The sequence below is a fragment of the Phasianus colchicus genome, chromosome 1 (assembly GCF_987193195.1).
Source record: "Phasianus colchicus chromosome 1, bPhaCol1.hap1.1, whole genome shotgun sequence".
NCBI lineage: Eukaryota > Metazoa > Chordata > Aves > Galliformes > Phasianidae > Phasianus > Phasianus colchicus.
Window position 1 is genome coordinate 151,441,097 of NC_143436.1, and position 26,271 is coordinate 151,467,367.

At 42.2% G+C, this 26,271-nt stretch overlaps 2 protein-coding genes and 1 non-coding gene across 3 annotated transcripts in view; all 3 read right to left on the minus strand.

Annotated features, from left to right (window-relative positions):
- The window catches only part of LOC149920149 (uncharacterized), a 566,570-nt gene that overhangs the window by 141,478 nt on the left and 398,821 nt on the right, over positions 1-26,271 (minus strand). The gene's annotated exons all lie outside the window — the stretch shown is intronic.
- On the minus strand, positions 6,410-10,206 carry LOC149920150 (uncharacterized). The gene is made up of 2 exons (XM_090130172.1): positions 10,035-10,206; positions 6,410-9,935 (listed from the first exon to the last, which is right to left on the minus strand). The coding sequence occupies exon 2, from the start codon at positions 9,706-9,708 to the stop codon at positions 8,470-8,472; it is 1,239 nt and encodes a 412-aa protein (XP_089986298.1). The 5' UTR covers positions 9,709-9,935; positions 10,035-10,206; the 3' UTR covers positions 6,410-8,469.
- On the minus strand, positions 7,889-7,961 carry TRNAK-CUU (transfer RNA lysine (anticodon CUU)). The gene has a single exon. It is a non-coding gene; the product is annotated as a tRNA-Lys (tRNA).

The window sequence follows — 26,271 nt, forward strand, 5'->3', positions numbered from 1 at the left end:
CCCTCTGAAGGGCCTCCCTACCCTCAGGCAGATCAACACCACCTCCCAACTCGGTGTCATCTGCAAACTTACTCAGGGTACACACAATCCCCTCGTCTAGGTCATCAATAAAGATATTAAACAAGATGGGCGCTAGTACCGAACCCTAGGGGACACCACTTGAAATAGGTCACCAGCTGGACTTAACTCCATTAACCACTACCCATTGGGCATGGCCCTCTAGCCAATTTCTTACCCAAAGAAGTGTATACCTGTCCAGGCCACAAGCAGCCAGTTTCCCCAGAAGAAGCCTGTGAGAGACTGTGTCAAAGGCTTTGGTGAAGTAAAGGTAGACTACATCAACAGCCCTTCCCTCATCTACCAGTCTGGTCACCCAGTCATAGAAGAAGATGAGGTTGGTCAAGCACAACCTGCCTTTCATGAATCCGTGCTGGCTGGGCCTGATCCCCTAGACACCATGCACGTGCCGTGTGATCTCACCCAAGATGATTTGCTCCATTACTTTCCCCGGTACCAAGGTCAGGCTAACTTATATTTCCCCAGATCCTCCTTACCGCCCTTCTTGAAGATGGGAGTCACATCAGCAAGCCTCCAATCCTCTGGGACCTCTCCAGATAACCAGGGGCACTGATAGATGGCCAAGAGCGGCTTAGCAATCATCCCCGCCAGTTCCCTCAGCACCCGAGGGTGTAGGCCATCCGGTCCCATGGACTTGTGACAGTCCAGGTGAGGAGGAGCTCTCTGTCTCCACCTGAATTGCTGGGGATATATTCTGTGTAGCGTCCCAAACTTCCAGATCAGTGCATAAAATGATCAGAGGATAACTGGTCTGGCTATTAAAGGCAGATGTAAAGAAGGCATTGAGGACCTCAGCCTTCTCCTTGTGTCCTCAGTGGCCACATTCCCTGCTGTATCAAGTATAGGATGAAAATTGTCCTTGGTTTTCTTTTGTTGTTGATATATTTATAAAAGGATTTTTTATTGTCTTTTACTGCAGTGGCCAATTGGAGTTCAAGTTGGGCTTTTGCCCTCCTAACTTCCTCCCTGTATACCTTAGCTACTTCCTTGTAATCTCCCCAAGTAGCCTGCCCCTTCTTCCAGATGACATAGACTCTCTTTTTCTCCCGGAGTCTCAACAGTAGTTTCTGACTAATCCACACTGGTCATCTACCCCTACGGCTCACCTTATGGCACTCAGGAACAGCCTGTTCTTGCGCCTTTAAGATTTCCATCTTGAGGAGTGTCCAGGCTTCCTGGACCCCTTTACCCTAAGAAGCAACTCCCAAGGGACCCATGCTACAAGCGCCCTGAACAGATCAAAGTCCGCCCTCCGGAAGTTCAAGAAAGTAGTTTTGCTGATCACTCTTTTGACATCTCCAAGAATAGAGAATTCAACAATTCCATGGTCGCTCTGCCCAAGACAGTTCCCAACCTTCACTTCTCCCACCAGTCCTTCTCTGTTAACAAAGACCAGGTCTAGCAGGGCACCACCCCTGGTAGGCTCTCCTACCAGTTGCATAAGGAAACTATCTTCCACACAGTCTAGAAACCTCCTGGACTGCTTCCTCTGTGCTGCATTATATTTCCAACATACACCAGGGAAGTTGAAGTCTCCCATGAGAGCAAGTGCTGGTGATCGCGTGAATTCTGAGAGCTGCTCATAGAATGCCTCATTCAACTTTCCATCCAGCCTCTCTTCTAGGCAGATCCTCCATCACCTCTCCACTCACCTCCCCTTCAACTTCCAGCAACTGGAATCTGTTGCTTAGAGGGAGCTGGGGAAGTGGGCTGGGCAGGTGGGGCTGTCTCCTGTGATTTGGGACTCTTCCAGCCTTCCTCATCAGTCAGGTCTGTCTGACTGTGACAGGGCAGGGGGCCCACCACCTTTCTGGGGGCATTTTCCCGGAACCCTTCCCTCTGGTAAGCCAGCGAGTCACTCCACCAGTCAATCTCCCGCTCACACTCCCTGATGGTCCTAAGTCTCTGCACCTCATCCTTAAGTTCCACCACCAAGATGAACAGCTCATCCACCTGCTCACACCTCACACAGGTGGAGTCTCTGCCACTCTCCCCGGGCAAAAGTACGCTCAGGCACTCCCTGCAGCCAGAGACCTGAACAGCAACATTTCTCAGCAAGTTCTCCACCTGGGTTGCCACAGTCTTCTTAGAATAAGCCTGCCATCTAGTGGAGACCATGTTGTGGCCTGTGGTTTCAGAGACTGCCAAGGACAGCTGGTCTCTTGAGCAAGGAGGGATCAAAGCTTATAATTCTCACCACTAGACCCACCTCCCACATGCACAGGTGTAACACCCTATGGGAAGTGTGGGCAGTGCTCACTCACTGAGCCTTCCCTTTCTCAGTGAGCAGAAACAATGGTTACTCACCTGGTGTGCTCTCCCCAAAGCTATTTAAAGCTTAATAGCAGGTGTAGAGGTAAAGGGTGGGTGTTTAAATTGTGCTGCTGGGTTGCCAGCTTCGCCCCTGATGACTTGGGAGTCTGCCCACAAGCTGCCAGCTCCCCAGCAGAAACGTGGTGCTGTTGCTAGCCTCAAAAAAAACCTTTTAAAAGCCTAAAAAAGAACTTTCTTGTTGGTCTTTTTACTCCAGATCCCTTGCCAGCACAGACTTACCTGTTCAGAAGCTAGTCTCTGCAGCAAATGGAGTGGAATCATTATGATTAATATCTTACATAATGCAGTCCAAAGAATTTATTTAAATATCATATTTTGCAATGGAGTCCAAAACTTGAGTAAATAAATCTCGGCATATCCTCCTTCACTGACACTCTCTCCCAGGAGGGAGATACTCATACTCTAGTTCTGGCTTAGATTCTCAGGGTCCAACTGCATAAGGATATTAAAAGGACAAACCGGGTATTTCATTAAAAAAAAAAAAAAAAAAAAAAAAAAAAAAAAAAACACTTGAATTACATTAGAAATTTCCTTGTGTGTGTGTGTGTGTGTTTGTAGCTACAATTGCATTTGCACAGAACTGTTAGAATTAGTGGATCAGCATCATATTGGAAATAAGAATGAAAGAAGGCTGCACAGCACAGATAGTATCATTTCCTGTGCCTGGGAGAACATGCAGCACTGCTGATAAAGAAGAGCAGGAACAGAGATCTCCTCTTTCACTGAGTCAGGATATTAATGTCCAGATTAGCTTTTAAATTTGATCAAAATCCAGAAATGAAGCATTAAACCTCATTCCACCCCAATCACTATCGTTGGGCTAATCACAATGCACCTGTCTTCTTCTGCGGAGGATGGAAACATCCACTAGGGCTCCAGTGACAAGGTGTTCTTAAGGCATGCTAACACACACTGACAGAATCAGGCTCCACATGCAATGGAGCATTTGTTGACAATTTCTTAAAAAAAAAAAAAAAAGAAAGAAAGAAAGAAAAGAAAAAAAAAAAAAAGAAGTAATTTGCAAGCTCACTTTTAAGAAATAACTTAGGACTTAAAGCAATGACCAAGAATACAGGTAACATATCAATTTCCTCTTCACTCTTTAAAAATCTTCCATCAATCTCATAGTCAGACTAAGGTGTGTGTGTTCTAGTGTGGAGGTGCTGGGACTAAAAGAATTGGGGGAGGTAGTATCAAATTCAAGCTACCCTATTGCTCAGGAAAATTTTGTTGCATTCTATTTTGTTTTATTTTATTTTATTTTATCATTCTTTTTCAAAAAGAGAAAATCATGCATTCTGGTTTTCACTCTGGAATTAATCTCAGATAACACTCAGCTATTCCTGTCTGAACTTGCTACATGTATAGGCAGCTTCAAGGATCAACTAATTTCAATCAGGCCCAGAGCCCCCAGCACAAGAAAGACACAGAGCTCTTGGAATGGGTCCAGAGGAGGACCACTAAGATGATCAGAGGACTGGAGCATCTCTCCTATGAAGAAAGGTTGAGGGTACTGGGCTTGTTTAGCTTGGGGAAGAGAAGGCTCTGGGGAGACCTTATTGTGGCTTTCCATTATTTGAAAGGAGCGTATAATAGGAGGGGGTACTACTGTTTACTAGGATGGATAGTGATAGGACAAGGGGGAATGGTTTTAAACTGAGACAGGGGAGAATCAGGTTAGGTATTAGGAAGATGTTTTTTCACACAGAGGATAGTGATGCACTGTAGCAGGTTGCCCATGGAAGTTGTGGATGTCCCATCCCTAAAGGCATTCAAGGCCAGGCTGGATGTGACTCTGGGCTGCCTGATTTAGTGGTTGGCAACCCTGCACGTGGCAGAGAGGTTGAAACTTGATAATTGTAGTCCTTCTCAACCTAGGCCATTCTATGATTCTAAAGCATATGCTCAAAATAAATAAGATCAATTTCTTCAACCTGAGCATTTTTCTTCGCATATAAAAGAAGACATTGGAGGTAACTTTTTCAAATATCATAAAGCTAGGCAAAGTCTCTACATGATGATTTTGTAAAATATGAATATAGGAAAAAAGTTGTTCTCTCTTTTATCTAATAAATCTTGAGATCTTTTCTACACAATGGTCCTGCTTTAACAGCAGTACTAAAAATTGATCCTGAAACATTCTAAAAACTAGAAGATAAACTTCTCTAGACAGGAACGGTAGTCGCAGGTGCTGAATTTTGATTTTTGTGTGGAATAATATTTAAATTCCCAAAACATAGTGTTTGACAACATTTTAAAACAGAATTTTCATGTAGCTCTGACGGAGAAAGGTAGAGACTGTTAAGGTTGGAGAACAACATCTAGTCCATGGGTATCCAATCTTGTGGCTTGCCTGAGCCTGAGTGAAGAATTGTCTAGGGCCACATCTATGTAGATTGCTCCAAAAGTAATGCATCCTACTTATTTCTGTGGAAACTACAACAGTTACAAAGCACAAAATAACACTATGTGATAGAGGAAATTGTCAGCTACAAAACAGTCTTTTTTCCATATGACCATCACCATTAGCTATGCATTTTCACCAGCAGTGAACAAGAGCTTGCATTCCACTCTTGTAATAATCTGCACCAGCAGTGGTAACTTGCTGTTACTGTTGATACTGCTGAAATGCACTACCACCACCTCACTGTGCTCACATCCACTGTCTGGTCTCCATAAATGTTCAGCAAACCTTGATGAATGTCAGTGCATGCCATTTTTTCCTCATGAAGGAATTCAGTGACACACCTTTACTTCACACACACTTCCATGTCAGACAACATTTTGTCAGACTGTCCTTCTACTGCCATCTGTCACACTGGGACAAAATGTAACTGAATATTATTTGGTATGTTCAACCTCTACTGCCATATCACTGTCATCTGCCTTCAAAATTGTGTGCCAGCATAATAAAATAGGAAGTATTACATTCAGAGCAGCCCTCGTCAAATATAATGTAGTTAATGTGCTTAAGTAAAAAACCTTTTTTTTTTTTTTTTTTTTTTTTAAATTAAAACATAAAAAAAAAAAAAATAGAGCAAGAAAAACATAAAACCCATGGAATACGTGACATTGTTCTTGTGAAAATAGTGTATCAACCTGGTTCAATAGTGGTTGCAATTCATAATGAGTTCTCAGAGTATTCATCAGAGATTTTTGATAAAAATTTTCCCTGTCAGAAATTTATCCTTGAAAATAGTTCACAAATGTACTCACTGCCAAAAAACGATATGAATAAGGCATGACTGTGTAGTGATACATATTTCTCTCTGGTAAAATAGGGCTTATAAATCTCTGATAAAGAGATGTGATCAAATGTTGGATTGGAACCCTATACATTCCATGTGAAAACTTGCAAGTAATTTATTTATGTTGACTGAAAGTGGACAGACAAATATATTTAAAAAAAAACTCTTTTTTTTTTTTTCTTTTGCAATCTTGAAACCTGTTCTCAAATTTATCTAAATGGAAAACAAAGCAGCATCTTTTTCACTGTTCACTGAACTTTGTTTAGCCAATGCATCAAAATCCATAAATGTCACTGGCTTAACTTGAGTTAGCAGTGCACAGAACCTTCCCCATGCCCTGATTTCAGCCCACATGGGTTTAATAACTCACCAATGTTTTATCGGTGCTGAGTGATGGTTGTGTGCCCAGGCCCAGACAAGGCCACTCAGAGGTGAACAGAGCTACCATGATGTCATTGGGCAGGGGTGGTCACACTGTGAGCTGTGTTGGGTCACATGTGGCCTGCAGGCAGCAGTTGGGACATGTCTGAATAGACTGTGAAGCTGATATCTTGATCTAGATCTAAGAAGTCGTCCAGTGTCAAGTTAACTTGGGTTCTGAAGCAACTCTCTTCACATGTTGCTTAAAAAGCCTGAGCAGCTAATACCCCTATCTCATGTGAAGCCGGAAGCCCGCTCCAGCTTCATCAAGGTGTTCGCAATCGTTAGGGACATCTCGGTCTGTCCATCTACCTCGGTGCACACCAATGTGGTGGGTGGTAAAATGGCGTTTATTAACTCGTGACAACAGTTTATATAGCCTTGTACACCTTCGTCTACGCCCCTCTTATCACACGCAAGCACTTACTTCACTACTTCTTATCTAGTTACTACGAGCAACTACTCGAAAGTTCTATGCTCACTGTCTACATCTCCCCCCCCCTATGCACAAGCACAACTACTTTATCCTGAGAGGACCCTAACCGCGTACAACCGAAGCCCCGCTTTGCGCCTATACATGCCATTGTCCTCTCAGTTAAGCCTTGCCCCGTTACATCCCGAATCGCAAAATATTCCCGCGCTACCCTTATATCGCTACATTTTCTGACTGCCTACAAGCCTTTTGCATTTTACTATATTCTACGCGATAGTTAACTGTGCGGTCAATCATCCTTTGAATACAACCTAACATAATTTGTAGAAAGCATGGTACACATACTACCAAAAGCAGGATAACTACAAGCCCTAAAAGCAGTCCCTTCAATAAGTGCACACCCCATTCTCCGATGCTTCAAACACACTTCTCAGCCAGCCTCCGATGGGGTCCGTCTCCACGCCGATCTTCTCCGTATGGTCTCGCAGGGCTCTCAGCGCTTTATGGATGGATACACTGTGGTCGCTGAGATTGAAGCAGCACATCCCTGCAATGTCCTCACATTCATGCCCCTGTTAGAAACGCGTTTTCTCGTTAGCAGCAACAGTTGAGTTTCCTCCATGCTTCTCCCGGCCTTCTTTCGGGGCTCCTGGGCTGTCTCCTTCTTCTTCGGTGTTCACAGGAGCCATACCTGCAAAACTCAGAGTCCCTCGTTACTGTTCTCTTTCATCAGATCTGGTTTGTACTGGCAAGCCGAGGACCGCAATAGCTACAGCCCAGTGGGCCTGGGCCGAGGTAGAATTAGCTTTTCCGTGTTGGGTAGCCACGATCATTGTGGAGGCTGTGCCAACAGTAACTGCCAACCACGACCGAGGTGACATTCGCGGCTCCCACGTAAAGCCCGTCTGCCATATTTGCAGCAGCCCTAAGCCGCGGGGGTTGACCCCCGCCCCAATAGCAGGAGCTGAATTACAGTGAGGGCAGGCCTGCACCACATCCCTTGCAGCTGTAATGGAAATACCTCAGGCTCGAGCGAGTGCCCGGGCGCCTATGTGAAGCGTGGAGTGGAGGTCTCTGGCCTTTCGGATCGTCAGGACACGGGACCCTGCAGCCGCATCTGCGGCTGCGTTGCCCTCTGAAAAGAATCCTGGTACATCCGAATAACTTCTTACATGTAAAATTGCTATAGGCTCTACTCGGGTGCACAAAGCATCTTCTAAGATAAGCGCTGCTTCCGTACTAGGGATGCCTTCTTGGCCCATTTTCAAAGCGAGCTTAGCTGCAAAAGCAGAATCTGTGACTATGTTACAGGGAAGGAAGGGCCAATAAACAATCGCCATCACAACAGCCCTGACCTCGAGCATCTGAACGCTGCCGCCCAACGTGGGGCTCGAACTCACGACCCTGAGATTAAGAGTCTCATGCTCTACCGACTGAGCTAGCCGGGCCTTGTTTATTACAGACAGGAACCGTGAAGGCAAAAGCCTCCCTGTCTTGCTCAGCCAGGGGTATGGAGAAAAAGCAATCCTTCAAATCGATGACAACAACCCCCCAGCCTGCAGGCACGGCGGATAGTACGGGCGCACCCTGCTGAACTACACCAAAAGGCACTAACTGAGTGTTAACTGCGCGCAAGTCGTGCAGCAAGCGATAGGATCCTGACCACTTCTTTATCACAAATACAGGAGTGTTCTATTGACTAAGAGAGGGTTCTATACGACCTAAGCGAAGCTCTTGCTGTACTAATGCGTGAAGCGCTACAAGCTTTTCCGTCGGTAAGGACCACTGATCCACCCAGACAGGTCGCACTTCCTGTCTCCAGCGCAGTGGGATCGCATACTGCGCCGACAATTGACAGATCGTGGCCCCCACTATAAATTGTTATGCGTGCTGCCCCTGTTCTGCTGTAGCAGAACAGGCCTTTCCAGGGAAACATCCCTGCTGATTACGATAATCTCAACCATCTGGGCGGACCTCCGAGTGGGCGTTGTTCCTCCCACTCCCGCTATCATCTGTGCCGCCCCTGTAGGCCATGTAGAGGGCCAATCGGATTCCGCAATAACCCGATGCGATAGAGAAAGCGCCTGTGTTTGCAGGGCTGACTATAAACGCGGCTGGATTCGCTAGGCCCTTTTCTTTCGCTTTCTCTTTAACTTTAGCCCAGTCAGTAACCAGGCCCCCCCTCCCTTGACCATTCGCAGGGTGTCTGGGGTCTCGGGTGGCTGCCGCTACAACCGTCTGCAGTTGGACGTCCCAAGCGTCCAACCACAAAGCATATTGAGCAGGGGCTAGTACGACCCTCATAAGATTCGTGACATCGTGCGGCAGCAGCGGGGAAGACATCACAGCTTCCACTTCTGCCATAGTAACCGGAGACCGCAAGCCTTTGGTCCTAACTGTATCAGCCAATCGCGTAATTACTTTCGACTCCAAGGGAGCCCAGGCCGGCCCCCCCGCTTTTATCACCACGGGCATAGCTATCACGGACGGAGCTGCCGTTGCGAGCTCCTCCCTTACTCTCGCCCAGTCAGTCAAAGCTGGCCCGGGGGCCGAGTCGGAGCATCCCGGCTCCACCTTTCGCTCCACCCCTCGGGGCGGATCGTCCCTCCCCGCCGGTGACGTGGCTACGCCCTCCCCGCTCGGCCCTCCCAGCCCCTCCAAAGAAGGATACAGGCCGCTCCCCCCATAAGGAGGGGGGGCCGAGGGGGCAGCTGTGGCGCAGCTGCAGCCTGCGCCTGTCCCACAGTGATAACAAGATGTTGTTTTTGGCGCGGTCGCCTCTCCCGGCGCCATCTTCGTGTCTTGCTGCGCAGCTGTAATCTTTTCCTCTCCGCCGTTCTGAGGCTCCGCGACCGGTTTCCCTGTGGAATCTGCGGGAGAGACCTTCCCTCCCCCCAAGCCCAGCCAAAACTTCGCTTGCTCAGATGTAACCTGCTCCTCTCGCGCTGCCTTCAGCGCCCCCCAGACCAATCCCCAGGTTTTCAACTCCCCTGACTTCCCGAGTACCATCGCCCGCTGAGAAAGCGCTGCGGTGACAGCATCCCACGACCCCGGGGTATATAAATCTGAGGGAGATGTAAGCAGCCCCTCCTTTAATAACAGTGATAACACTGTGCCTATTTCCTTCTTAGAAGGAGCATTTCTACCGCAATAGGTCTTACACGTGGACGAAATCACCTTTATGACGGCTTCCATCGTCGGGCGTAATCTCCCCGACGGATCAAGCGACCACCAGGCTCCTCTTCCGGTGGTCCCCTGGGTCCTCGGACAGGCCTTATAGGCTATCGGCCGTACCTTCCGACGCTACCCAGCTTCCACTCTCCTAAGCCGCAGCCCCCTCTTCTAGGGTCATCACCTCCTTCCCCAAGGGAGGTGGATGAGAGCAGGATCCTGCCACGCCGCCTGTGGCCGACCACTTTTCCCTAACGATCACGTCGGGGTCACCATATGAAGCCGGAAGCCCACTCCAGCTTCATCAAGGTGTTCGCAATCGTTAGGGACATCTCGGTCTGTCCATCTACCTCGGTGCACACCAATGTGGTGGGTGGTAAAATGGCGTTTATTAACTCGTGACAACAGTTTATATAGCCTTGTACACCTTCGTCTACGCCCCTCTTATCACACGCAAGCACTTACTTCACTACTTCTTATCTAGTTACTACGAGCAACTACTCGAAAGTTCTATGCTCACTGTCTACAGTGCCCCAGTTTAAAATTGTACTTTGATAACAATTAGTTAACCTTTAAAATAATCAACATAAAACATATTAATAGTATTTTTCTCAAAGGTCACATCATGTAGCATTCTGAAGTGTCAGATATACATGCAAGGATAATCTTTCAACACTAAAAACAGCACTTCAGATTTTAATTCTCATTAAAAAAAAGGTATCCAATAATTTTGAAAAGATTTTCATAAACCCATGTTAGTTTGCATTAATAAAAACATTACAAATTAAGTTCCATGTCATCTACTGAGTTGCCACTCTTTAGATAAATATCAGGATGTCTGGCTTGCAGTAGGTGATCATTCTTGCTTGTGTGGAATTGACTTAGTCCCTAGTGGAGTGTTTTAAAACTAGCTGAAATATATTCAGATCTGCTATTTTATTATTACTTTAAATCTAATTTTAGCAGTTGATTTTTTATACCCTTCTGGCTGATACCAGAGTACAACACACTGTCATCATAACCAATATATTTCAAAGGTTGTTCTCCAAATGCAGAAAGAACTAACATACGTATCCATACTTAATTACTGTTGCCAGAAGCTCAAAAGGTGTCATATTTCTTTAAAAAGAGAAAACAAGTTAGTTAGCCCAAGTACACATTTTGGATAGATATGTTAGCTGGAATTTTCCACAAACATGATGGATAAAATGCAAAATGGAAGAAGAAACATTAGCTTTGTATTCTACTGCATTGTATTTTAAAACAAAACTGTTACAGAGGAAAAAGGCCATCTGCTACTGTACTCAGAAATGAAATGAAACCTACTGGGAGACAGAAAAAAATGTCCCCTCTATTTGAGAGTAAATACATCCCTCTTCTGGGACTTTCTGTGAAATGTATGACAATTAGGATTCAGAAAACTATGTGAAATACTACAGTTCTCTGTACACATATCATAAAGGAATGATAGCTATTTATTTTTTTCAATTTAGTGTATCATTAGTTTGAGGAAGTAAAGAATCATATATATATATATATATCTTTCTATATTTTCTAATTGGTGCTTTGTGTCTCTTAAGAGCCTAATTTTCTTTGATACAGAAATAGTCACAAACAGTGGAAGTAAAAGAAAAGGAATACGTTTCTCAGATTCTTTATTTATTTGTGACACATTACCAGCATACTGCAAAACTCTATTTCATTTGTCTTTTAAATTATTGAACACGCTAAGACCAAATTAAAAGACACTGTCTCTTTATCAGACAGTTGCCTATGCTGTGTTAAACGATTGGTCAATTTTCATGAATTTTTAATAAAATAATTTAGCTTTAAGAATGTTCATTAATGTCTACAGGTTTAATAATTCACCACTCTCCCCCTCTTTGTGAAGCACATATTCCCAAATTGTATCTGTGGAGATTGTGAACATTTTTCAGGCTTAAGCATACATACCTGCTAAAGCACTCACAAAGAATAAACTAGTTTTTAACCTTACTTCTAACTTCCATAGCACGCATAGTGTGTTATTGTAGATGTTGCCACCAATCAAATCACCACAGCTGTAATAGTACATAGACTTTACATAGATAATAGCACAGATTTTATCTAGACTGTTAGTACCGACAATCATAATTTATGTGTGCAGTATCTTCTAGCAGTGAAACTTTCCAGAATTATAAAAATGTCACTGTGAACAATTCTCAGGTCTTTCTTGTAATTACTTTTGTATGAAGTACTGGGGAACCTGTCATGAATGCAGGGAGAGCAGTTATATCTAAAGCAAAATACTCCTATTTATATACATGCAAACAAACATACATTTACAGACATATAAAATATGAAAAATCTGGGAACGCATACTCTTGTACTTATACACATAAATGAAAATTACTAGTTTTGTGTGGGAAGTTGAAATATGCAAATTTATAAAGAGTACACATATACAAACAAATTACTGAATATATATGTGTATTTACTGAACATTTTAAAGAAAACAATTTACAGTCTATGTACCATGTAAGGGCTTAAGTTATTTCATTCTTTTGTTAAAGATAATGAATATTGTAGCAAACAAAGAATGTTGTATTTAAAATATTTTAAATCTCTTTTTCTTCATTAACTAACTTAATGGGAATATAATGATAGTTTCCTTTGCTTCCTTCCTTCCTTCCTTCCTTCCTTCCTTCCTTCCTTCCTTCCTTCCTTCCTTCCTTCCTTCCTTCCTTCCTTCCTTCCTTCCTTCCTTCCTTCCTTCCTTCCTTCCTTCCTTCCTTCCTTCCTCCCTCCCTCCCTCCCTCCCTTCCTCCCTCCCTCCCTCCCTCCCTCCCTCCTTCCCTTCCTCCTTTCCTCCCTTCCTCCCTTCCTCCCTTCCTTTCTTTCTTTCTTTCTTTCTTTCTTTCTTTCTTTCTTTCTTTCTTTCTTTCTTTCTTTCTTTCTTTCTTTCTTTCTTTCTTTCTTTCTTTCTTTCTTTCTTTCTTTCTTTCTTTCTTTCTTCAAATGATTCTCCATGTATTTCTATGTTTTTATTTACAAAAATAGGGGACGATGTTCATTAAATTGTGAATGGTCTTTTTTATTTATTTATTTATTTTATTTTATTTTATTTTATTTTTTTTAACTTATGACACTGAGAAGGGAAAGAGGTCTATATTTCCAAAGCAAGTAACAAAGGTAGGATGCTTAATCAGTGTATGTTGAGTAGAACACCCAAAAATCTTTTTTAAAAGAGTACTTCAGGTTAAGAATTTCAGAACAACATTTTTAATCACTGAAGTCATTCAAATTCCTAGTTCTTCTAATGATCGCTATCTCCTCTAAAGCAACTCAGAACAGACTAAAAAGCCTAATTTTTGACATCTCCTTGGATTATGTTTTTCTCCACATCATTTAGTTAACAATGTGAATCCTCCTCTTATCAAAGTGTGCTTTTAAGATCAACCTTCTAAATTTGAATCTAATTTTGTACCTCACTGAACAGTGTGGAAATTTATCGTTGATCTTTTTGCAATGTACATAATTATACGCACACACATTCACAGCTTTGAATATCTTCAAGGAGGGAGATTTCACAATATCTTTGATCTGTGGATCTTAACAGCAGTGATTACCAGTGCTAGGACAAAACCTCTTATTCCCATTTCTTCATGTTCTGCTCCTGGACACCACTGAAAAAAAAAAAAAACCTAGCTTGGTCTTCCTTCAGGTAGAATGTAGCACTCTGCCTTCAGGTGTTTATATACAGGAATAAGATCATGCTTAAGCCTCCTCCTCTTCTCCAGGATGAAGAATCTCAGTTTTTTTTTCAGCCCTTCCTGACATGAGAGATACTCCAGTTCCTTAATTATCTTTACAGTCTTTCTCTGAATTCTTTCTAGTATACCAGGTCTCTCTTTCACTGAGTGGAAATAATATATTCCAGGTGTGGCTTCACCAGTGCAGAGTAGAGGCCAAGGATCACCTCTCTTGACCTGCTGGTGATACTTTACAATCAAGAATGTCACTATTCTTCTTTAGTGGCAAGGACACAATGCTGATGCATGTTCGACTTGGTTTCCAGCAGGACACCCAGGTTCTTTTCTGAAGAGTTGCTTCCAGCAGTAAGGCCACCAGCATGTTCTGGTGCCTGGGGTAGTTCCTCCCAAGATGCAGAACTCTCCATTTATTCTTGTTGGATTTCATAAGATTTTTATCTGTCCATCTGTCACTCCAATTGTCAAAGCAAGAGAGGGGATTCTTTTATATACCTAGAGTGAGACTGAGACATAAGTGAGGTCAAATGTCATCATACCAGTTTATTATCAATTAAAGTGTTGGGGAAGGGAAAGGCTGGCTATTTTTACAAATTTGGGGAATGGGGTAGGAAAGGCAGGAAATAGGAAAGATAGGAAAAAAACAGGAATTATGTATAGCAGAGATAGTCACTACCAAGGATCCAGGGGTGTCCTCTGTGTGCTCTTCCTACAGTCCAAAGTTGATGCAGAAGTAAGGGTGAAGGGGGAGGCAGTGGCAGAATGGCTGGCCTTAGGCAGAAAGCAGGTAAGAAGTAGGCAACCAACAGCTGGTCTAGGAGAAACAGACAGGTCTTAGGTAGCAGCCCCAAGAGAATCAGGCAGCAGGCAAGTATCATGTCACAGGTGTACAATATTGGGCACACTCCTCCTCGGTTGTAGGCACCTTTTAAAATCCTCTTCTTCTGCCAGTGTGTGGCATTCCTATTAGAATCAGGTGCAGCACCTGTGGGCATGCAGATCCTCTTGGATGATTATCTCCCTAGAGATGTGCCCACAAAAGGCTACTCATTGGTCATTTAGCAGCTGCTTATCTGTGGCAGCAACTTCTCTCTCATTGCCCCTGGCCTGTAAGTCTTCAGACAAACAATTTCTTGGACTTGCCCTGTTGAAGTTGTCCAACAGCAAGATTTGAAACAGGTGCAGACTGTCTAGGACTTACTTGTCCATCTGCCAGAAAGAGTCTCTTACACCATGTCTCCATCCCGTCAAAGTCCCTCTGAATAGCTGCATAATCCTTTGTCTTATCTATCATCCTCCCCAGCTTTGTATCATCTTCAAACTTGCTCTGACCCTTCTTCTGGATCATTAGTAAAGATGTTGAACAGGACTGAACACTTGTTTACCCCTGGAGCACTCTTCTTGTTACTGGCCTCCAATTATATTTTGTGCCACTGGTCACCATCCTCTGGGCCTGGCTATTCAGACAGTATTCAATACATTATCAATGTGGCAGTAGCACTGTCAGTAGCATTTGTCTTAACAGTTAATAACAATAATAACAATGTTTCTCTTAACTCAAAATGCTACTGACATGCGGTATCAAACTCTATAACTCAAGTAAGATTACAAAACAGGTAGGGTTATTTCAGTGCTGCACAGACACCAAGTACAAGGGGGATAGATCCACCAACTTGCTCACCATCAGGAAAAATCATGCTACAGATATAGCTGAACTAATACACAATCAACAGTTTCCCCAGAATTCAGATACATATTCATTAAACCCCCAGAGTTCATTAGGATGTAGACCCTCCCCTCTTGCATGTGCGTAGTGAGTCATGGGATGAAGATTTGTCTTCTTCCTCGTGAAGGCTTCTGACCTTTCTTGCTGTAAACTTCTGATCTTTTGGGGAGGCATCCCCCCAAAACGTTTTTTTTCTTGCCCTGTGGACATCTAATCACCTCCCTGCCAAATGTCCTCAGGCTGTTCTCAAACCCTTACCTTTATGGCCTTCATCCCCCTCACTATCCCAGACCCGGTGTCTGCCATCCCTTACTTTCTAACAAGCTCTACATTCTTGCTTGTATAAACTATCTCTAACTGTTCCCCATCACCCCCCTTATTCTCGGTCACTGTGAAGCCTTCTTGCCGTTTTACTTTCACTTATGAAGCCTGTCTCATCTTTCACTATCATTTCTCTCAAGGGCTTTCAAATATTTTATTCAAATAAAAATGAGGAACAGCTCTTTTGTTTCCCTTGATTTTGCAGAATGACAAAATTTACACGAAAAGAAATAAAAAACTGTTCCTTGCAGAAAGTCAAGTGACCACAGTCAATAATTTTGCTTGGATCTCTGGGATTCCCTATAGACTATTAACAAACAAATTAAAATAAATAAATAAATAAATAAATAGGCATGAAGAACTTCTAAGCCACTCAACAGTTTCATGCATGTGGATCAAGAGCTGTTTAGAAATTCAATAGCAAATGAACTGAAAGAAACTTCCTGGTCTCTGAGAATACAGTTATAATCTCTTTAAGGTTAGCGGGAATTGAATTTTGTTTTTTTTTTCTGCATAAGATGGTCTTAATTTATAGGTATGAAGACTGGAGCTCTTGTCTGTCCAGCCATCTGAAATACCTCTAAGTCTTGAGTTAAAGAAAAGTTAGAAATCTCACTATAATGACTTTAACAAATCAAAAACCCTTGACAAGGATAACAATAGGCTTGTCATGTTGGAAGACTAGTAATTTTTGGTACTGGACAGACAAGACCTAAAGATAGAAAATTTAAGGAGTTAAATAATATACATGCATAGCCAGTATTTAATGCTCATACACATTGCATGAGATAAAAACATGCCTGCCTGAAGAAGCACCGGGAAGACTTGACACCCCGTCGTGCTCTGTTCAACAAAGAAAGTGTTCTTTGGACAGAATGGAAGAGGACTTAGAGAGAATCACCATATCAATATGATAAGAAAAGTACGGAGACAACTTGGAAAAATCAGGTTGGTGATGGGCTGGCAACAAGATAGACTATGAATTAACAAGCATCAGAATGTAATTAACAAATGTAAATCTTTCTTCAGATTCTGTACCTGGATACCCAGCCATTAGGAAAACAGGGGAGGAGGTAAGCTTAAGGGGCCCAAGGGGTTAGAAGGGATCTCAAGGATCATCAAGATCCAAACCCCCTGCCGCAGGCAGGGACACGAACCTCCATATCTAATACCAGACCAGGTTGCACAGGACCCCATCCAATCTGGCCTTGAACACCTCCATGGATGGGGAATCCACAACTTCTCTGGGCAGCCTGTTCTAGCATCTCACCACATCCCCCTGATATCCAACCTAAATCTTCCCTCCCCCAGCTTAAATGCATTTATCCTTGTCCTGCCATTATCTACCCTTTCAAAGAGTTGATCCTGTCTGTAGACTCCCTTTAGGTACCGAAAGGTTGCAATGAGGTCACCCTGTAGCCTTCTCTTCTCCAGGCTGAAGAAGCCCAGCTCCCTCAGCCTGTCTTCACAGGGGAGGTGCTCCAACACTCTGATCATCTTCATGGCCCTCCTCTGTACCTTCTCCAACAGCTCTGTCTTTCTTGTACTGGGAGCTCCAGACCCGGACACAGTACTCCAGATGGAGCCTCACAAGGGCAGAATATAGAAGGACTATCACCTCTGTGTCCCTACTGGCCACCCTTCTTCTGATGGAGCCCAGGATACCACTTGCTTTCTGAGCTGCAAGGGTACATTTAACACAGATATCCTCCCTATTAAAGTTTCCAAAGGTAATTTGCAAAGAAAACCATCTCTGCCTCTCTGGTATCCATTGTTCTTACTCATGTTCCTGGAATTCCCAGACCAGTGGCTTCAGTTCCCCTCACTACTGGAGTGTTGGTTGTCCCAGGAAGAGCTGGCACCTTGTGGAACAAGATTTCTGCAGTAAGTGGGTCAAGGGGTCAAGGACCCGCTCAAGGCTCCCAGAGGTCTTTTTTTATCCACGTTCCCTTGAAAAAAGGATGGTGTCATTACTGCTTCCCTGTTATTTATTCAGCAGAACTTCCAAGAACACCACAGGAAGCATCAAAAAGGAGTTCCTAGTCTGGGAACACATCAAAACATGGAGTCTTGTGATTCCTCTGAACTTAATGAGAAAAAAAAGTCTTCCCTAGTCTGAGAAGAGTACTTTTTGTGCAGTAAAATTTATAATGATGCAGTATGTACAAGACTTCTTTTTTTTGTTAATCCATAATGAGTCAAGGTTATGCAATTTAAAAAGAAAAAAAAAAAAAAAAAAAAAAAGTGAATATTACTTACATTTATGATGAAAAACAAACAAACAAACAAAAAATAGATAAGCAAAGCAACAGCAGCTACAAAACCCAGCAACAACTCTTTTCTAGGAGTTTAAATTGTTCTACATCATAGATCAAAGCAATATGTTGGGTTTTGATTGCATTTTTACTCTATAATGCTTAATTCCAGTTTAACAAGTAATATTCAAACAGTCTCTGTGCGGCCCCTAGTGGAGAGACTTTTACACAAAGCATTATTATTTCCCAAATGAAATATTTAAATGTTGCAAGAACAGAATTTCAACTGCATTAATTCAAAATAAAGTATATTCTAATGAAGAAGGCCCTGGGTTTGTGCTGGATTTGTGGTGGCTGTAGAGTTCATGATTTTGAGGAGGATGAGCCCGGCAAAAAGCAAAGTTAGGATACAATTCAGGAGAGCAAACTTCAGACTATCTAAGGGGTTTACTGGATGAAATCCCATGGGAAGCTGCCCAGAGAGAGAAAGGAGTGAAGAAAAGTTGCCAATTGTTTAAGGAGTCTTTCTGAGAGTTCAAGAACTCTCTGCCTCCCAGTCTAAGAAAACAGAGGAGGCAGGAAACCAGCATGGCTCAGCAAAGACCTGCTGGTCAAACTGAGGGATAAAAACATATACAGGCAGCAGAAACAAGAACGTGTTACCCAGGAAGAATTCAAATATACTGTTTGGACATGCAAAGACAGGATTACGAAAGCCAAGGTGCAGATCAAAGTGAACTTGGTGGGAGATGTTAAAAACAATAAGAAGGGACTCAATCTCCTTTATTCCACTGGTCAGAAAAGACAGACCAGAGAGTATGTACCCCATCTGATACAAACAAGAACTGGCTACAACTAACAAGACAAAAGCTGAGGTACTTAATGAGTTCTTTGCCTCAGTCTTCACTGTCAGTCATGATCCTCATGTCTCTTACATCCCTGAAACTCTAGATGGGAGCTAGAAGAGCAAAATTCTCCCAACTGTAACAGCAGAGCAAGTCTGAGTCTGCCTTGTGAGACTGAATGTATGTAAGTCCATATGGCTGGACAAAACACCTCCCATGGTCCTGAGGGAACTGGTGGGGTGCTTGCTGAGGCTCTTTCCTTCATATCTGAAAAGTCTCAGCTGTCAGGCAAAGTCTCCGGTGACTGGAAAAAGGGAAACATCACTTATATTTTTTAAGAAAGGGAGAAATGAAGACCTAGGGAACTACTGGCCAGTGATTTTCACTTCTGTGCCTAGGAAAATCATGGAACAGATCCTCCTCAAATATATTTTAAGGCATGTGAGGAATGAGCGGGTGATCTGAGACAGTCAGCATGGCTTCACCAAGGGCAGATCTTGTGTAACCGATCCAGTGGCCTTCTATGATGGAATGACAGCATGAGTGGACAAAGGGAAGGCAACTGCTATCAACTATCTGGAATACTGCAAGATCTATGAAATGGTCTTGAATCCCTAATCTCTAAATTAGAGAGATAAAGATTTGAAGGGTGGACTATTCAGTAGATAAGGAATTGGTTGGAAGGTAGCAGCCAGAGGGTTGTGGTCAATGCCTCAATGTCCAGGTGGAGGCCTGATGAGTTGTGTCCCTCAGGGGTCTGTTTGGAGATGAGTACACTTCAACATTTTCATCAGGAACATAGATGATGAGATTGAGTGCATCCTCAGCAAGTTTTCAGATAATATTGAGCTGAGTGGTGCAGTTGATTCAGCAGAAAGAAGAAATGCCATCCAGAGGGACTCTGATAAACTCAAAAGGTGGTTCCATGTAAACCTAATTAAGTTCAACTGTCATGGTTTTATGATTTTTGGTTATCGGTATTCCACATCATCATAACATCATATAGTGCACTGGGAGTTTAATTGTTAATGCTCAAATTCTGGGTACCTGTCCGGAAGAGAAGAAGAACTACATTCCCAACAGGGCTTTGCAGTCAGAGAGGAAATATAACTCCTGGCAAGGTCACCTGATGCATTCTTCTTTGTCCACTCTTCTTCATCAGCTCTCCTCCTGTCCCCTGCCGCTCAACTGGACTGCGCATCTCACCTCAGCATAATGGTGAGGCCTATACACCTTTCGGACATTCTCTCTTCATTATATTTGATTTATTAGCTTCAATTCTAATCATACTGTATTATGGTGTGTTATCTTGCATTCCGATACTATATTTAGTAAATCAGTTTGTTTCTCCTCGGATCGTTACCGCTGTTTTTAATTATTTTTGGGTCCCCCGTTTCTCTTTCCCAGAGGCGCGGATTTTGTGAAATCCCTCCACCCCACTAGTCATGGAACTGGGCCAAACCAGTCCATAAACCATTGAGTCAAGTGCAAGGTGTTGGGCGTGGGTCATGACAATTCCAGATATGTATGAAGACTGGAAGAAGAACTCCTTGAGAGAAGCCTCTCTGAGAAAGAGTTAAGAGTCCTTATAGATGAAAGACTTAACACGGGTCAGCAGTGTGCACTTGCAGACCGGAATGCCAACAGTATCCTGGGCTCCATCAGCAGAGAAGTTGTCAGCAGTGTTTGTCCTTCTCTACTTTGCCCTCGTGAGCTTCCATCTGAAGTATTACATCCATGTCTGGAGCCCCAGCAAAGTAAGATGTGGAGATTTTGGAGAGGGTCCAGAGGATGGCCACAAAAATTATCGGAGGAACGAAGCGCATCTCCTATTTTTGTTGTTGTTGTTGTTGTTTTGTTTTGTTTTGTTTTCCCCTACCAGGAGATAGTGAGAGGATAAGGAGAAAATGTTTTAAACTAAAGGAGAGGAAGTTTAGACTATATGTCGGAGGGAAGCTTTTCATTTAGAGGATGATGAGGTACTGAAACAGGCTGCTCAAAGAAACTGTGGATGCCCATTTTCAAGGCCTGGATGGCTGAGATCCTGGGCCACCTGATGTACAGATTGATCTAGCAGTTGACAATGCTGCCAATGGCAGAGGGGTTGGAACTAGATCTTTGAGGTCACTTCCAACTCAAGCCAATCTATGACTGTATGAAATAACAGTAATAACCTACATGGGAACAGGTACAGATATTTTATGTACCTCAATTAGATTATTATCTTAATTGGTTTCTTACTTTCTGGATTCTGCTAACTGGTGCATACATTTCTCTATGACAAAAAGGGTTTAGTCTTCATAGGCAGCAAATATTTGGTACAATTGGCTTGCTATATCTTTCTACAAAGTTTTTAATCTTATAACAAAGAGTTTTCTGGCTAGTACCAGGATGTTTTTTTCAAATATTGATGATGGAGTGATAACACCAAAAAGGAAAAGAGTCTTCCATTGTGCACTGATATGATGGTCATCAGGAGAATAAAAAAGCATTGCAAACTCTTTCCACAGGATTAGGGATAGGAATCATCAGGTTAAAAGAAATACACTGATGAAATTTTATTATTTGATTATTTGATTTTGATAGTTCACTAATATTTTCCAATTCTTTCTCATCTAAGAAGATATAGATAAATAGAAATAAAACCTAATTATTCTTGATCCTTTTTTAATAAGTAAGTACGTATTTTGAGAAAGTTCTATTACAAGTGTGTTGGAATTCAAGAAAGAATATTCAGAGCAGAATCTGTGGAGCAAGATAAATGGCATGAGGAAGGAATGCTGAGAACCAAGGAAGGCTCCAGGAGAGAAAAACAAAAGTAAACTGCATGATGCCTGTATGATAATGACCCTGATTGGAGGAAGAGTGACTGGCTAGAAACAACTCATGATTCATGGGAAAGTTACAAGAGAAAACATGTGAATGTATACAAGGGATATTAGAACCTGAAATAAATGAATCCATGCCTCAGGTGCTGCACAGGTGTTTTTGTTTTATTTCCTGAGGTAATGTTAAAAGAAAAATTATACGGAATCAACAAGTTTAATGGAGTGGCTCAACTCAGAATACTGTATAATAGAAACTAAATGCAACATTATATACTTGCAGATATCCTTCAAGCTTTCCATACCATGAGATGTTTTACTGTTGAGAAATACATGTTTTTAGTCTTCCCTGTTAATCTATGAACCAGTATGTCTATTATGATAAATAACAATTACAAGTAATTAAATTATACATTGCCTCATGTTTTTTAATCAGGTTTTCTTTTTTTCTCCTAAATTCTGCACAATAAATGCCAGCTACTGGAGTGGGTTCTGCAGACTGTGGTTTCAGCTACTGGGCTGACCAGAATCCTAGTGCTAGTAGTTTGAAAGTCCATATGTCTCTGGGTCTGAAAGGATTCTATAGACTTTGAGTCTAGTGCACCAGTTGCATGAGTGAACTGGATGCCAACTTCAGGAGCAAATGAAATCCTAATATCAAATACTGTTATGAGTGGGATTTTCTACTGACAATCCTGTTACGGTTGCTATATGCATTCACAAGACCAGATACTGCAGGGGAAACCAGTGTAAGTAAGATGAGAGTGGGGCTCTGCACCGGTGACTAGGGCAGAGATGTGGGTCACAGTAGGGCTGAGTATCTGTATCTTCTCTAAGTCTGGTATGTGTGGGGTGTTTTTATTTTTTATTCATTCATTCATTCATTCATTCATTCATTCATTCATTCATTCATTCATTCATTCATTTATTGTATTTGCAAGAAAACTCTAAGCTTCATATTGGCATGTGATAGAAAACTGCTGTGACAGAAAAATTATAACTTTGATATGATGTGAGAATTCTAATCATACATAATAATTCACTTGTATTAAATGTTATTCATTTTTAAACTCATGACCAGTTATATGTTTATATGAAATATCATAGACCATGAAGTAAACAAATAATTCTAATATAGCATTGGTTGACATCCAGATAAGAATCCTACAGAACTGTAAGCACCAAATATGATGAAGTCTGAACTGTTTTGTGGGGAGAAATGAAAGCAACTAGAAAATCTTAAGAGTAAATTAGTAAAGGAGGTACTTCTGACTTCAAGGTTTTCTCTGTACTTCATTTTATATTCACTCTGTGGTATATTGAGGAGTCTGCACAGACTTAAGTGAAAGGATGATCCAACTGCTATTATAACTAACCAGAGAAAATCTTCCAGGCTGGACTAAGTGTTCAAATCATTAGCAACTATTGCAAAAATACAACAATATATATTTGCAGGATAATTTTGTTTACTTTTAGATCACTGATTAGCTAAGAGTGTTGGAAATTCAATTTCTCTGCAACTTGATTATCAGAAGCTACAATGTATTTCAGCAAAAATCATTGTTTTGATGGCTGTTTGGATTCAAAGGGTATCATTACCCTTTCAGATATGCAGTGTGTACTTCTTCAACTTTCATTTATTTATGCTACCAGCACAAATACCATAATTGCAGTACTTTGGTCTTTGGATTCTAGCAACATGGACTGAAGCTATTAGAAGAATTTAATGAGAGAAGTTTTTATTCCTCTCACAAATACACTTGCATTGACAGTAATGGTTGTAATTATGAGTAATGATATTCTGAAGATTTTGAATCATACAGTTAGTAAGAATATGAAGAGGTGTCCATTATTATAAAAGAGAAAAGTAGAAATAATTCTTTGAGATTATGATATGAAAAGATGATGTGTTGTAAGAATAAAGAAATGCCAAGATGTATTCTGAGATGATTTCACAAAAAAAAATAGCTTTATTTCTTTCCATGCTTAATACATGAACAGATTTTTTTTTGTTTAGTATGTATTTCTGTATGGTAAAGGTTAAAGATAGTCCTCAATAAAGATTTCATGTTAACAGTGCACAAGTCAAAGAGTAGCTTAGGAAATTAAATTTACTGGGTTTATAAAGCCAGTTCTCATGAGAAGAAAAATGGAAGCAGAGCAACAAATCAGTGTCAAACCAAATTAATCAACAGTTCAGACCTGTATATGTTACATGCAGAATACAAGAACAGAAATAGAAATTAGAATTTAAAAAGCTTTTCTGAACATCCACTTTTCTGGTAACAAGCACTTAAAATCTTTTGCTGTGGCTGGAAAATCCTACATCCTTGCAAATGTCTTAAGGTATTTAAGGTCAAGGCTGGTTGCTCACAGTCATCATGACTTACTGAACATAATAAATCATAGAATCATAGAATCATAAAACCATAGAATCATAGAATGGTTTTGGTTGGATGGGACCTCTAGATCACATGGTTCCAAGCCCCTTGCTAGAGACAGGGACATCTCCCTCTAGACCAGGTTGCTCTAGGCCACATACAGCCTGGCCTTGAATGCTTCCAGAGAGAGGACATCTACAACCTTGCTGGGCTACCTGTTCCACTGTCTCACCACTCTCACAGTGAAGAATTTCTTCTTAATATCTAGTCTAAATCTACCCTCTTCCAGTGTAAAACCATTTCTTCTTGTTCTGCCACTACATTGCCCTATAAAATGTTCCTCCCCATCCTTCCTTTAGACCCCTTTCAGGTACTGGAAGGCCACTATGAGGTCCCCCTGGAGTCTTCTTTTCTCCAGGCTGAAGATCCCCAGCTCTTTCAGCCTTTATGGCCCTCCTCTGGGCCCTCTCCAACAGCTCAATGTTCTTCTTCTGTTGGGGGTCCCTCGACATGGATGCAGTACTACAAATGGGGTGTCACAAGAGCAGAGTAGAGGAGCAGAATCACCTCCCTCAACCTGCTGGTCACATTTCTCTTGATGCAACCCAGAATATAGTTGGCCTTCTGGGCTACAAGAACACATTGCTGGATCATGTTGAGTCTTTCATTAGCCAACATTCCAAAATCCTTCTCCTCAGGGCTGCTGTCAAGCCATTCTTTGCCCAAACTGTACTTGTGCTTGAGAGTGCCCTGACCCAGGTGCAGGACTTTGCACTTGGCCATGTTGAACTTCATGAGGCTGGCATGGGCCCACTTCTCAAGATTGTCCTGATCCATTCAACATTCCTTCCCTCCAGGATGTCAACTTGCATCACTCAGCTTGGTGTTGTCTGCAATGTTGCTGAGGGGGCACTCAATCCCACCATCCTTGTCGGCTACAAAAATGTTAAATAACACCAGTCCCAGCACCAATCCCAGAGGAATAACACTCATCAGTGGTCTTCACTTGGCAATGAGCAATTGACCGTCACTTTCTGAGTGCAACCATCCAGCTAATTCCTTATCCAGAAAGAGGTCCATTCATCAGATCCATTTTTCTCCTGTTTGGTGAGCAGAATGTCATAAAAGACAGTGTCAAATGCTTTGCACAAGTCCGAGTAGATGACATCAGTTGTTCTTCCTTAATTCACTGACTCTGCAACTCTATCATGAAAGGCCACAAAGTTTGTCATGCATGATCTGCCCTTGGTGAAGCTATGTTTTTTTACCTCATCTTTATTTTCCACATGCCTTAGTGGGGCCTGCAGGAGGATCTGCTCCATGATCTTGCAAGGCACGGAGGTGAGACTGCCTGACCTGTAGTGCTCTGATTCTTATTTTTCCCTTCTTGAAAATTGAGGTTAGATTTCCTCTTTTCCAGTCATTGGGAACTATACCAGACTGCCATGACATTTCAAATTTGATGTATAGTGGCTTGGCAACTTCAACCACCAGTTCCCACAGAACCTGTGAATGGATTTCATCGGGTCCCATGGAATTGTGCACCTTCAGGTTCTTCAGGTGGTCGTGGTCTTGAACCTCAAATCCTTTCTTCCTCACCTGTTCCTTCTGAACAGTTTGTAGCCATTTATAGCCATGCTCCAGTCATGGGAATCATCCCACCAGGTTTTGATGATGACAACTATATCATGGTTTTCAAGTAGCACAGTAGCTTCCAGCTCCTCCTGCTATTTTCCCAAGATGCATGCACTGGTGTGGAGGCACTTGAGCTGGCAGCTCGTTTTGTCACTCCATTAAAAGATAACTCCTTTGTTTCTTCTATGTATTCCCCTTGATTTTCCCCACTGCCTTCTCCTGTTGCGCCAACAGTCACTGCCTCACCACAGAGTTTTGTATGTGTTGAAGAGCTGTCAGCACCTATCAAGGCAGTGGGTCATTCAAGACCCCTGTCAGCACCTGTCTTTTTGTATAGTTGTGTCTTTTCACTACTTATCATGGGAAGACACTCTATCCCCCTCAGGCTTCCCAATGAGCCCTGCTATTTTTTCCCCAAGGACCTTTCTCCCACTTTGAGAAAGGCAAACCTCATTCAGTGCCCACAGTCCCAGTACAGTGTGGGCTTATTTATTGTAAAAAAAAAAAAAAAAAAAAAAAAAGGCAAAACAAATCAAGCAAACAAACAAACAAACAAAGAACAAAACAAACCAAACAAACAAACAACAACAACAAAAAAGAAACAAAGTTCTGGCAATGGCACCAGCCATGAATCCAAATATTTAAAGATACGGTTATTTGGTTTGTTTCTGTTTCTGTGTCCTAATCCAATACAAGAGGCAGAGAAGAAAAGATGCTCTGCACATTCCAAAATGTTGGAAGTGATTCATGCACTAATGGGCAGAACTGTTATTCAAAGGGATCAAAACAGTCTGGAGAAATGGGATGATAAGATGATAAAATGTTTAGACATTGGAATAGTTTGACCGGA

Coding starts and splice junctions, on each gene's coding strand:
- LOC149920150 (XM_090130172.1), bottom strand. CDS start 9,708: ATGGAAGCCGTCATAAAGGTGATTTCGTCCACGTGTAAGACCTATTGC.